Raw genomic sequence first — 14,799 nt, 5'->3', positions numbered from 1 at the left:
ACTGGAGCCGCTTCTTCTTGTTTTTAGCTGATAGGAGTGGAACCCAGTGTAGTCATCTGCTGCAATAGCCCATCCGTGACGAGTATCGACAAGTTGTGCGTTCCGAGATGCCGTTCTGCACACCACTGTGCCATTATTTATCTGTTTGTGGTCCGCCTGTTAGCTTGCACAATTCTTGCCATTCTCCTTTGACCTCTCATCAACAAACTATTTTTGCCCACAGGACTGCCGCTGACTGGACATTTTTGTTTGTCGCACCAGTCTCTGTAAACCCTAGACACTGTCGTGCGTGAAAAGCCCAGGAAGGCGCACCGACAATCATACCACGCTCAAAGTCTCTTAGGTCACTAGTTTTTCCCATTCTAACGTTCAATCGAAAAGTAACTGAATGCCTCGATGCCCGTCTGCCCGCTTTATATAGCAAGCCACAGCCACGTGACTCACTGTCAGTTGGAGCGATCAATTTTTGCGAACGGGGTGGTGTACCTAAAAAAAAAATGTCCGGTGAGTGAATATTGTATATTATGTGACACGATATACATCGTATTTTGTGACACAATACATTGAATATCCTATTATAATGATATTATAATATGATTGAATATGATATTATATATCGTAACTACAGTGCCATATCTAACTATCCCACACATGCTTAAACTGGCAGTCAAAGGTCTGTCTGTCTTTTGCACACATCTGCCATCTGACACCTTGAACCCATTTCCAACCTCTTATACCCCAATAGGTTCTGTCATAATTCTGATTTGTCATGTTAAACTGGAGATATAATATATTCACACTACTCAATTTGGACCACGTGTCAAATTCAAGTGTTTGGCATTGTGTGCAATGAATCAACAAAATATCCATTGCCATCAATAGAATCTGTGTCAGATTCTCTTAGTGCAAGTTACCAGTCTAGCACTGAGCCTGAGGAAGGATAGTGGCTTTCCCGCTTAATTGAGAGGGCTTCAGTTTTTCTAATCTACAACTGGCCTCTTCAGTGGTCTGTGAACTGAGCATTTGCCTAATCTGTGTGTGTTGATAAAACATTCAGTCCTCTCTCTGGCAGATGGGTTCCTAAGGCCAAAGAATGCCATTATGTGCACGATGCAGATTAACGAGGGGCAAATGAGCAGATACATTCAGTCACACAATATCACTGTCTGTCAACAAACTGACGTCTTTCCATGCCATAGGCTATATCCTTTCCTTACATGCAATATATACAACACTATTTAAGTCAATGAGAGGGATGTGAATGCAATAATGTATTTCCAAAATGTGGTAGAAATAAGGTTGTGTAAGAGACCTATTTTCCATGTTCCAACCAGACATATAATAGAGTATTTCTTATGTAATGTGGTTATTTAGCCTAATTGTGTATCAAAACAATCTTGACTCCTTAGCAGATGATAATTAGCAGGGAAACAGAGGAGGAAATAAACAAATACATTACAATGATTTATTGAATATGGGAGACTTTTCATGGTGAGTCATTTATCCTCAAACTGTTCTTGTACTTTACCCTTTTGCTCTCTCTGGTTAACATTTTATTCTTTCATGTCTTGGCCTCGCAGGTAACCTTTGAGACCTTTCTGCAGTTTTTTCTGCAGAAAGTACCAATGGAGAAAAGAAAACATGCAGAGGGTTGTTTGATATAGCAATGCGTTATAGCAATACGTTCTTCCCGAATGTTGTTAGAAGACCAGAGCGAAAGTAATATGAAGATTGGATCAGAAGTGATACTTCATGATAATCATAGATGATATGTGAGCATTTTTGTCCAATAAACAAAGACTTTTGGGGGGGGGGGGGGGGGGGTTCATTCGTTTGACATTTGGCAAACAGGACAAAATGAAAAAAAATACAACGTAACAAATAATCTAACTGATTACAACTATAGCTCAAAATTATGTTTAAAAACGCCGTAAGGTGGAAAATGTGCCATAGTTCATGAAAAACGCTCCAAGCCGTTTGTGTGAAAGCCCCCTAAATGTATTGGGTATTATATTCTCAACCTCCAAAGGCCTCTAGATCACAGAAATTTATATTTCAAAGCTTGGCTTCTATTCAGTGGACACTGGGCGTAGGAGCGACTGTGACATTGGGAGAGGACACATACATACATACATGACCCATCAAGTTAGCCTGGTGTGTTTGGGGGTGATTACGGCGATCTATTGTATTTCATGAACATGTATACATTTCTAGACAATAGTGACCCATCCACTTAGCTAGATGTGGCTGGGGGGTGGTTATAGCATTTGTTTTACATCAATTTAGACAAGCGTGTCTGGGTAAGCATCATCTAATAATTATCTGGACACTTTGTTTTATGATATTGCTACTATACAAATATGCAAGTAGCCATTTCACTGTACCGTTTACATCTTCTGTATCCTGTGCATGTGACAAATAAACGTAGCTTTTATTTGATATAGTGTGTGTTTAGCAGAGACTGTAATGTAAACAACATGACCTGCACCAAAGTCAGACTAGGATATAGGCCAAGGACTAGATAGTGTATTTTTACCTGGAGTTTTTCTTTACTGTAGGCTACTACTTTTAGTCATGAAATTGTTTACTACACTTCTCACTCTGTTTAGCACATGGCCTCACATGTGAAACCTTAAAGAGATGGGTGGGGCTCAGGCTTAAGAGGGTGTGAACGATACTGAATGGGTTTAGACAAAGAAGAGCTCTCCAGTAGGTGTCCAAAAACATTCAAGGACCATTTTCTCAAAAGTGGGGTTACAAGTTTATCAACTTTCAAAGCAGAATTACTTTCTCATTGTTCCTCAACTGCAGTTTATGAGTCTCTACTTTTATCCAATGTAAAAATCACAAGTTCAAATTTTGCTACATAGGACCGAATCCAGGTGGTGGTTCACTTTTGAGAAGACGAAATACAAATCTTAACTTACAAATGGGCACATTTATAAGGCTATGTGCTCTATTTCATTGGTCCCCCTTCTTAAGTTACGTTTTTGCGTCTTTTACGATTTTGTGCACCAGCTTCAAACAGCTGAAAACACAATATTTTTTGTTTATGGAAAATATATTTCACAGCCGTTTGATTCTCTACGCTATACTTGCATGTTTTGTCAGAAACTGAGCAAACTAAACTATAAATTAAGCAAACAATTAGAATTTTAGCAACCAGGAAATGGGACGTTTTCTTGTAGGACATAATTAGTAGTGAATTTATGAACCATTCTGTGTTTATGAAATTATGTGTGATTATTTAGGTATTTAGTAAATAAATAATTAAACCAAAGTTTGTATTGCTGATTCAACTTGTTATCCAGGGTTCGTGAAGACCAAGAATGTACAACTTTCAGATGAGACTGAAACAAGGTGACGATTGAATATTGACTGCTATTGATGAAAAAGATTACCAGGTCTTTAAGAGTTTATTCGGAAGATAACAGCTCTATAAACATTATTTCGTGGTGGCCCGACTTTCTAGTTAATTATTTACCTGATTAGCTTAAATCAGGTAATATTAATTACAGAGGAATAATTTTATAAAATTAAAATTCCCTGTCATACATGAAGGGGACATTTTGGCATTTGCTGTATGATTGATGAGAAACTCCATATTGCAAATATACGGTCCCTTATTAGACGTCCGCGAATGGCGGCGGCGAGTAGTGCACCGGGGCCAGATCTTCCGGGAAGTCATCGAACGAAGTCTCTTGGACATTCGGTTTCCATTTTATAAAATGTTCAAATTTTGGTAATTTTTCCGCTGTCCCGGTAAATTCCAGCAGATGGCGAATGGAATCTTATTGCAAATGTACAAAACATCACCAATCACGACATGGCCATTTCTCCTAAACGGAAAAGACTTTGAAGACGAAACTTGGTGAGCATAGGTTTGGCATAATGGGTTAGCCATGACCAGAAAGCTAGCTACAGTTGGTTTTAATCTTGTATTGAACACAGATCATCCCGTCTTCAATTTTATCGATTATTTACGTAAAAAAAATACCGAAAGTTGTATTATAAAAGTAGTTTGACATTTTTCGGCAAAGTTTACAGGTAACTTTTGAGATATTTTGTAGTCATGTTTCACAATTTGGAACCGGTGTTTTTCTGGATCAAACGCGCCAAATAAATGGACATTTTGGATATATATCGACGGAATTAATCGAACAAAAGGACCATTTGTGATGTTTATGGGACATATTGGAGTGCCAACAACAGAAGCTCGTCAAAGGTAAGGCATGAATTATATTTTTATTTCTGCATTTTGTGTCGCGCCTGCAGGGTTGAAATATGCTTCTCTCTGTTTACAAATGGTGCTATCCTCAGAAAATAGCATCGTTTGCTTTCGCCGAAAAGCCTATTTGAATTCTGACATGTTGGCTGGATTCACAACCAGTGTAGCTTTAATTTGGTATCTTTCATGTGTGATTTAATGAAAGTTTGATTTTTACAGTAATTTTTATAGTAATTAATTTGAATTTGGCGCTCTGCATTTTCTCTGTCTTTTTTCCAAGTGAGACAGTAGCATCCCACCTAAACTCAGATTTTTGGATATAAATATGAACTTTACCGAACAAAACATAAATGTATTGTGTAACATGAAGTCCTATGAGTGTCATCTGATGAAGATCATCAAAAGTTAGTGATTCATTTTATCTTATCTTTGGCTGGAAAAATGGCTGTCTTTTTCTGTGACTTGGCTCTAACTGTGGACACTGTGGCTGGACACTAAGACACTGTGGCTGGATTTACAACAAGTGTATCAAGTGTTTGAGGAATTTAAATTATGGGATTTCTGTTGTTTTGAATTTGGCGCCCTGCAGTTTCACTGGCTGTTGACGAGGTGGGACGCTACCGTCCCACATACCCTAGTGAGGTTAACATTACATGGGGAATATTTTTTTAAAGCCATGTAACTGTGACCTTAATTGCCTACCGTCTGTAAGCTGTTAGTGTCTTAACGACCATTCCACAGGTGCATGTTCATTAAATTGTTTATGGTTCATTGAACAAGCATGGGAAACAGTGTTTAAACCCTTTACAATGAAGATATTTAGATTTTTACGAATTATCTTTGAAAGACAGTGTCCTGAAAAAGTCACGTTTCTTTTTTTGCTGAGTTTGGTAACCATAAAAGTGTTAAATAAATCAAAATATATTTTAAATTTGAGATTCTTCAAAGTAGCCACCCTTTGCCTTGATGACAGCTTTTCACACTCTTGGCATTCTCTCAACGAGCTTCATGAGGTAGTCATCTGGAATGAATTTCAATTAACAGGTGTGCCTTGTTAAAAGTTAATTTGTGGAATTACTTAACGCATGTAATGTGTTTGAGCCAAACATTAAGACATGAAGGTCAGTCAATGCGGAAAATTAACAACTTTGAAAGTTTCTTCAAGTGCAGTTGCAAAAACCAAGCGCTATGATGAAACTGGCTCTCATGAGGACTGCCACAGGAAAGGAAGACCCAGTTACCTCTGCCCAAATAAATGCTTCAGAGTTCAAGTAACAGACACAACATCAACTGTTCAGAGGAGACTGCGTGAATCAGGCCTTCATGGTCAAATTGCTGCAAAGAAACCACTACTAAAGGACACCAATAATAAGAAGAGACTTGCTTGAGCCAAGAAACACATGCAATGGACATTAGACCGGTGGATGGTGTGGGGGTGCTTTGCTGGTGACACTGTTGGAGATTTATTTAGAATTCAAGGCACATTTAACCAGCATGCTTACCACAGCATTCTGCAGCGATACGCCATCCCATCTGGTTTGCGCTTAGCGGGACTATCATTTGTTTTTCAACAGGACAATGACCCAAAACACACCTCCAGGCTGTGTAAGAGCTATTTAAGCTCAGCATATGTGGGAACTCCTTCAAGACTGTTGGAAAAGCATTCCTCATTGAAGCTGGTTGAGAGAATGCCAAGAGTGTGCAAAGCTAACATCAAGGCAAAGGGTGGCTACTTTGAAGAATCTAAAATATATTTAAATCTGTTTTACACTTTTTTAGTTACTACATGATTGCATATGTGTTATTTCATAGTTTGTCTTCACTATTATTCTACAATGTAGAAAATAGTAAAAATAAAGAAAAGTCCTTGAATGAGTAGGTGTCCAAATTGGTACTGTAAATACACTGTACAAAACATTAGGAACACCAGCTCTTTCCATGACACAGACTGACCAGGTAAATCCAGGTGAAAGCAATGATCCCTTATTGATGTCACCTGTTAAATCCACTTCAAATCAGTGTAGATTAAGGGCAGGAGACAGGTTAAAGAAGGATTTTCTAGCCTTGAGACATGGATTGTGTATGTGTGCCATTCAGAGGGTGAATATACAAGACAAAATATTTAAGTGCCTTTGAACAGGGTATGGTAGTAGGTGCCAGGCGCACCGGTTTGAGTGTGTCAAGAACTGCACCGCTGCTAGGTTTTTCACGATCAACAGTTACCCGTGTGTATCAAGAATGGTCCACCACCCAAAGCGTTGGAGTCAACATGGGCTGGCATCCCTGTGGAATGCTTTTGACACCTTGTAGTCCATGCCCGGATGAATTGAGGCTGTTCTGAGGGCAAAAGGTGGTGAAACTCAATAGTAGAAAGATGTTCATAATGTTTTGTACACTTAGTATGTTTTTTTGTTGCTATTTGAACAGTTATTCGGGAAACTGCAGTCATTTGGCTGGCTAAATACTGTGAGAACTATATTTTCTGCTGTACATACTGTAGCTGAAGTACATTACCGCCTCATCACAGCTAAAAGATTAATGGAAATTATCAAAGGGCCATTTTGATTCCCCAGTTTGCAGATCATTTAACCTACAGTACCATACTACAGCACAAAGGAGGCATACGGTAGTGTATAAGCATGGAAGAATTACTTGAAGCATTCAGTCTCAGGGGTCAATGTTCACACCACCCACTGAAAGACTGCAGACTGATCGGATGCCTTCGAGAAATGCTTTATTTTTACTTGAACTGAGCCGAACGCTCCATATAGGAGCGTATACTTCTATTCGTTGCAGCATGTTCTCTAGGCAATTAACTAAGTGAATGTGACTGGGGAATCAGGTATCTCTGCAGCCCGTGGTTACGAATTGCAAGTTGTATCGATTCTATGAGGCAGAGGTGACATCATCGTACCGTGAAAAGGATTCAAGATGTGTAGAGAAGTCAATTAATTCTTCAATTAATTTTTATTCAGTCCCATAGTGTCTATGGTCTCACGTAACCATACTCCCAAGTGAAGGGAGCCTGGACCTGAGGCTACACAGTATTTGACCGATGGATCAAGTCTACCCCTCTGAGAATTTGTAGGATAGATAGAAGCAGGTGGGTGAGAGAGGACTCATTTGAATATGTTTCCCAGTCCCACTGCTAGAGAATGAGGGGGCCTGGATGCAAGATGATTGGTGAAGGCATCTGTGGAGGAAGAAATAAGAACTTAAATGCAAATAAAATCCTCATCTTTTGCAATCAACGTTAATTTGAATAGCTTAGAAGTCAAATTCGGGTCTAGGCCATGAAGAAGACCCACTGAGCAGGCATGTTCAAGGTTTTGTAGACTTCAAAAGCATTGAAAGAAAAGGAAAGCTATACAACTATATTGTAATGCTGCAGAGATTTGATAGACTGCATTTAAAGTGAGGTGCAATTAAATCTCATTCTCCAGAGCAAATGTAAATGATGTATGCCTACTGTGACAGCAGTAAAATACTGAACACTACAAGATACAGTAAAAATCACAATCTTAGTTTTCTACAAAAAAAAGTCTCAACGCTACACAGCTTTAAAGAATGTATGATTTCCTAACAAGGTATGAACATATAACCTATGTAAATTTGGCATGTACAAATTCTGGTAAGATTTGACACTACACTCATGCCAGCACTCCAATGGTAACCATTAGCACTACTATATCCTTCCAGGTTGACAATTAATTCAAGTCTTTGTTCATTTAACTTTACATTTCTACTTGATCTTCAATAAAAACACAAAATGAGAATTTAAAAAAGACTGATTAAAAATGTACCTGCTTTCAGACCAACCAAATGAAAGTGCTAAGGTGTACCTTTATCCGTCAAAGCCTCTGAATCCATTACAGTCACTATGCATATCTAAAAGCAGTAATATTGCAATTTGGGGCCAAGGAGTAAGTATTAATGATTTTAGCTGGTCTGTGAGGGGGGGGAAAAAATATATATTCTTTTGCCTACATATAAACATTTGCCTACAGATAAAGAAGTGCAGACAGTAACAATGTTGCAACCTACAGTGATTCCTTATGTATTCACTGTATAAAAAATGTAATAAAGTTATCTTAATTTGAGCCAGTTTCACAAAGCAGGAAATGTGAATTGTTTTGTGGATTATAATTAATTAACCCTTTTTTATAGGGGTTGATTCATTTTTCATTAGGGCATATAAAGTCTAACATTTTTAAGCGGGAAATTACACACTTTAGAAGCCTTTTTAAACCTTGAATACACTACAAGTTTGCATTCCTGCATCAACAGGATCATCAAATTGCTCATAGACCACCACGGAGGCTAGAGTTAGGCATCACTACCTCAATGGCCTAATTCTTTATTTTAGAATATTTGCGATCAGATTTCTAAATTTCCAACTGACTATGATCTGACTGGTTTTTAGGCGAGTTATTTGGAATGTGCAAGCTGTTTGTTTAATGGATGCATATACGTTGGTATAACACCCTATTGTGGAGGAATGTAGAGTGACTTTAACCAGAAATCATAACTTTCTAATTTTAATCAGTTTTAAAATGAATGCCATAGAGAAGTATTTTGCGTTACGTTGTATATTCACAAAATCTGTCGAAGGTAAATCATGGACCAATTTCCTGTTTGTTTTTTATTAATATCTTAGTATTTTTTATTGAATCTGTTTTGCATGTTTAGTATTTTCTCACTATATTTATACTACCCTGTCAGATAGTTTTGGTTGTTAATGTTTTTTTTATTTTTATATATACTCTAAATTTGGAAATTGTGCAAACTAAGTTCAATTAAATGTTTTTATTTTGTAGATGAACACAATGCATTAATGTGTACATTTAACAATAAATGCTGTTTTCAGTGCATTCAAATACTTGATTAATGGACTCCTACATTGTTAGAAACAGTGTTGGTTGCCCCTTTTTAGACTTGGTACCCTAGGCCTAGATAGTCCCATTACAACAAGGGTAGGGACTGCTGAGGGGAGAGGAATAGGAAGATAGGAATAAATGCACATTTGTTTTTTGTACCCCAAAGTTACTTTGTATCTGAAAAAAAAACGGAATAAAAATAATAATAGTCAGCCACATTCCAGTAGGAAATCACTCATAAAGGTTGGGTCACGTGTAACATATAGCAAAACAATACTGTGGCCTCCCTGTGAGTGAGCAATGTATACTACAGTTTCTGCCAAAAGTCTGGAACTTGTTGGTAGTGCCCTCGACCTGTACCCACAGAATAGCTTATTCAAGCCGTAGTCCAGCTGTTCTCCATCAATTGCTACATTGGCGGCAGTGGTTGGATAGTCCTAATGTATACTCCCTGTATGTGAGTGGACTACAGTCAATGACAAGAGGTCTGAACCTTTATGGCACAGGTGATCATGCACTCGGCTCACCCCATAACCACAGGCAGTGCCCCTGATTCATGCCCAGCACCGGCAGCTGGCTATTGGCCACCATAGTATTTAAATCAAGTGGTACCGATGCACCAAGTCTGGAACAAACAGGACCCTGAACAGCTTCTACCCCCAAGCCATAAGACTGCTAAATAGTTAGTTAAATAACCAAATAGCTACCCAGTCTATTGCCCCTTTTTGCCTGCTGTTACTGTTTATTATGTATCCTGTTACCTAGTCACTTTATTCCAAGCTATATGTACATACAGTATCCACATAAATTACCTCGTACCCCTGCACATCCACTCGGTACCTGTGTATATAGCAAAGTTATTGTTACTCATTGTGTATTTATTATTACTTTTCTATTATTTCTGTATTTTCTTTCTCTCTGCATTGTTGGGAAGGGCCTGTCAGTAAGCATTTCACTGTTAGTCTACACCTGTTATTTACAAAGCATGTGATAAATACATTTTGATTTGATCATGCATTAAGTTGAACATTGGATCAAATATGACACCAAATGAGGAATAGCCCTCCCCCCCAGTTGCAGTCATGGACTGACGAGATTCTGGGTGCCAAATTTTCAATGCCAGTAATCTGATTTTGTCAAAGTATTAGTCTCTGGGAACGACATTGAGCTAATGATTATTAAATCGGTAAAGAAAATGGGGCAATGAAACCCTATTTCAAGACAATTTCTAGGTGTTGGTTTTAAAAGGACCACAATGACATTATTGCTCATATAACATTATTCTCACATTTCAACCTTCGACGTACAATATAGGCTATCATTTTCTCTAACCGTTCAGATGTGATTGAATCCAACAATTAGATATATAGGTCTAAGGACAGGATTCCATCAAATTCCACCAGCTCTATACATCAGATTAGAGGTTGATGCCTTTGCCAGGCTTGTGCTGCCGTGGGTGGTAGATTGAGGCTCCACAATCGGTCGTGGGTTGGTGCTAAACCAGTCGCTTTAACGCACACACAAACACCGTAGCAGAATATAAACACCACCACTGATGATGAGATGTATCTTTTTAGACGCTCGGAAACAGTGTCAATGCTACATTGGTTCAAATAGCCGAATGCCTTGAGAGCACCTGTGGTTTGAGCGAGCCACCGTCTTTAAATGTAATGATGACATACATACCTGTTGTAATCTACTACATTGTGGGCGAGTCATAGGCTATTATAGCCTACAGAAAAAGAGATACACTGTACAACATATCTTGCATTCGACTCAATTTTCACAAGGTCAAGTTGGTATTAATCATAGCTGTTGGGTATTTAGAAATGCATTGGCTTACCATACACTCCTTGGCAATGAATGCCCTCCAAAAATATGTTGAACAGCCACAAGAGACCGAAAACTAAACCCATCTTCACGTTAATGTCAACATATCCACTTCGATGGTGACAGCTTCTTCCCAAGGCGAGATGCAGATGGTCAGAACTCAGTTCCCGCCGTTCCGCACCTGGATTCAGCGTAAATCTGGTTGAGACACCGTATAACGACTTTTCATTTGATGCGCTATGAAATACATTTGGTTCTGCCCATATTTCATTGAGGACAGCAGGTGTATTAAGTTAAATTATTCACAATGATGGATACAAACGGGTAAATATTGTGCCTTGATAGGCGATTTTGATTGATGTGCCAATGTCCGTGCATACTTCAAGCCTCAAGAGGATCTCCTTGATTTTGACATTGTAAAAGTAACCGAGGATGCAACGCCAAGAATTCTTTCGAGAACAAGCTTATTCGGTGTCCAGTGATATCCACGCGTATCCACTGCCCCTTCACCAATTCCAGCAACTTCCATTGCTAAACAGAGATTAAACACATTCTGATATACACTTGCGGCTTTCCCTCCCCTCTCAAAGGTTTGCCACAGCCTTCCGAGGACAGCGAGGCAAAAGGTGTTCCGAGATGAGGTTGAGCCTCTGGATGTGATGCGTTCATGCTACCACTGTGGCCAAATACGATGAACATGAGAATTCCCGGTTTTAGAAGCGCATTTTTACTCATGTAGGTTATCTAAAAACTCCAGTTTGTGTCTATCGAAATAAAGGTGAGTCGTCGTTACGTGCGCGTTTTTACCTCAAAATGTCTTGTACATGATTATTTGAAGAGGACTTGGTCAGTCACGCTGCGCACTACGTGCAGCAGTGACACGCCGAGCCTCTGCTTCCTGCCTACGTCAAGTGCGTGACTCCTCAGATCTAATTTGTATGGGAGGCACTTGCACACTGAAAAATGAACCATGGTGCTATGACTATGAGCAACTGTTTTATTAAAGCATGCATTTAGGAGGCACATTCCGGGCAAAACAGTATTTTAAAAGTATGACGCATAGACTATAATCCTGAGGCTTTGGTAAGAGTTCAAAGTATTTGCTTGTGTGGCAGATGAAGTTAAGTTTTGCATGTGATTTGCCCTCAAACTATACAGAACAAAAATGTTAATGCAAAAATTTCAAATATTTTACTGAGTTACAGTTCATACAAGGAAATCAGTAAATTTAAATAAATCCATTAGGCCCTTATTGATGGCTAACACATGACTGGGAATAGTGTGGATCAGACAAACAGACAGTATCTGGCGTGACCACCATTTGCCTCATGCAGCGTGACACATCTCCCCATAGTTGATCAGGCTGTTGATTGTGATCTGTGGAAGGTTGGCCCACTCATCTTCAACAGCTGTGCGAAGTTGCTGGATATTGGCGGGAACTGGGACACACTGTCATAGGCTACACGTCGTTCCAGAGCATCCAAACATGCTCAATGGGTGACATGTCTGGTGAGTATGCAGGCCATGGAAGAAGTTGGACATTTTCAGCTTCCAGGAATTGTATACAGATCCTTGCGACATGTGGCCGTGCATTACCATGCTGAAACATGAGGTTATTGCAGCGGATGAATGTTACAACAATGGACCTCAGGATTATATCACGGTATCTCTGTGCGTTCAAATTGCCATAGATAAAATGCTATTATATTCGTTGTCCATAGCTTATACCTGCCCATATCATAACCCTACCGCCACCATGGGGCACTCTGTTCACAATGTTGACATCAGCAAACCACTCACCCACATGACGCCATACATGTCCTCGCTTATGGTAGAGAAATTAACATTCAATTCTCTGGCAACAGCTCTGGTGGACATTCCTGCAGTCAGCATGACAATTGCATGTTTCCTAAAAACTTGAGACATCTGTTGCATTGTATTGTGTGACAAAACATGCACATTTTAGAGTGGCATTTTATTGTCCCCAGCACAAGGTGCATCTGTGTAATGATCATGCTGTTTAATCAGCTTCTTGATATGCCACACCTGTCAGGTGGATGGATTATCTTGGCAAAGGATAAATGGTCAATAGCAGGGATGTAAACAAATTTGTGCACAAGATTTGAGAGAAATAAGCTTTTTGTGCTGCGTATGGAACATTTCTGGGATCTTTTATTTCAGCTCATGGAACATGGGACCGACACTTAACATGTTGCGTTTATATTTTTGTTCAGTGTAGATGTATAGGCCAGCTATTAAACATCACTGTTCACTTGAATGGTCTCCATCATCAGTGGGCTATGAGAGATATAGTAAAAGGCAGTAGCTCCTCTTTTGGGCAGATACCTTAATAGAAAATTCAAGTAAAAGTGACCCAGTAAAATACTACTTGAGTAAAAGTCTAAAAGTATTTGGTTTAAATATACTTAAGTATCAAAAGTAAATGTAATTGCTAAAATATACTTCAGTATCAAAAGTAAAAGTATAAATAATTTCAAATTCCTTATATTAAGCAAACCAGACAGCGCCATTTTCTGTTATTTAATTTATTTACGCATAGCCAGGGGCACAGTGCAACACTCAGACATAATTTACAAATGAAGCATGTGTTAGTGAGTCCACCAGATCAGAGGCAGTAGGGATGACCATGGATGTTCTCTTGATAAGTGCGTGAATTTGACCATTTTCCTGTCCTGCTAAGAATTCAAAATGTAACAATTACTTTTGGGTGTCAGAGAAAATATATGGAGTAAAAAGTACTTAATTTTCTTTAGGAATGTAGTGAAGTAAAAGTAGTCAAAAATATAAATTGTAAAAGTACAGATTCCGCAAAAAACGACTTAAGTAAAAATACTATAAGTACTACTTAAGTACTTTACACCAGTGTTTTTGGGGTACACTCTGAGGTTGCCAAATGATCAGCTAAATTCAGTGTATAAAGTCTAGCCATTAGGCCTATTTTTTTCTGTTCCCCTACAAAATACTCATGCAATTTTGAGATTACAGACCCTCTTGTCTTGGACAATATTGAGGAGAGATTGCTTTGCCCTGGCACATTTTACTATTCTGTGTTCAAGTTCTCTCATGAAGTAAAACCTTAAAACTGTTACTTTATTGGCTGTATGTATGGCATTTATAATCTTGCAATGGCTGACTCCCACCCTTTTGCCATTGGGCACTCTAGCCCAGTAGAGTTGTACTTCCAGTGCCCTCTTCTGGAGATGGGGAAAAGAAAGGTTGGCTGTACTGTATGAATTTACAATGAAAATTCACTGACTGGCATAGTAATGATACATAGTAATGTTTAACAATTAACGACAGGTAGCAAACTAAATGTGTAATTCAGTAAATAGGAGATTCATTTAATATATTTTCTACATGATAACTATAATTTCATGTTCTGTGCCTTTCATGTTATTGCACTGAAATGACGGGCAAAAACTGAATGACAATACACCAAAAGGCACCTGAACAGCATCTACCCCCAAGCCATAAGACTGCTGAACAGTTAATCAAATGGCTACCTGGACTATTGCATTGACCCTTTTTTGCAGTGACTCTTACACTGACTCTATGTACACTCACTAGACTCTACCCACACTTTCACTCCAACACACACACGCACACACTCTTTCACACTCTCCGCATACGTTGCTGCTACTCTGTTATTTATCTATTCTGATTGCCTAGTCACTTTTACCCATACCTACATGTAAATACTGTATTACCTCAACTACCTCGTACCCTGCACATTGACTTGGTATATATTGTGTTAGTATTTGTAATTATTATTAGCTAATTGTCTTGCTTTTTAACTCTGCATTGTTGGCAAAACTTCTTAAGGCTAGGAGGCAGTATTTTGAC

General features: G+C 38.8%; 1 protein-coding gene across 1 annotated transcript in view; it reads right to left on the bottom strand.

The window, feature by feature from the left end:
* Positions 1–11,900, bottom strand: part of LOC139530459 (MAM domain-containing glycosylphosphatidylinositol anchor protein 2-like) — a 240,088-nt gene extending 228,188 nt beyond the window's left edge. Inside the window, exons 1-2 of the mRNA XM_071326910.1 lie at positions 11,316–11,900; positions 10,949–11,133 (exon numbers count right to left, since the gene is read on the bottom strand). Coding sequence (XP_071183011.1) covers positions 10,949–11,021 — 73 coding nt within the window. The 5' untranslated portion in view covers positions 11,022–11,133; positions 11,316–11,900. The remainder of the gene's footprint in view (positions 1–10,948; positions 11,134–11,315) is intronic.
* Between the last annotated feature and the right edge of the window lie 2,899 nt (positions 11,901–14,799).

This window comes from Salvelinus alpinus, chromosome 9 (assembly GCF_045679555.1).
Source record: "Salvelinus alpinus chromosome 9, SLU_Salpinus.1, whole genome shotgun sequence".
Taxonomy (NCBI): Eukaryota; Metazoa; Chordata; class Actinopteri; order Salmoniformes; family Salmonidae; genus Salvelinus; species Salvelinus alpinus.
The sequence above is the reverse complement of the archived record's forward strand: the minus strand, read 5'-3'. Positions and strand labels throughout refer to the sequence as shown.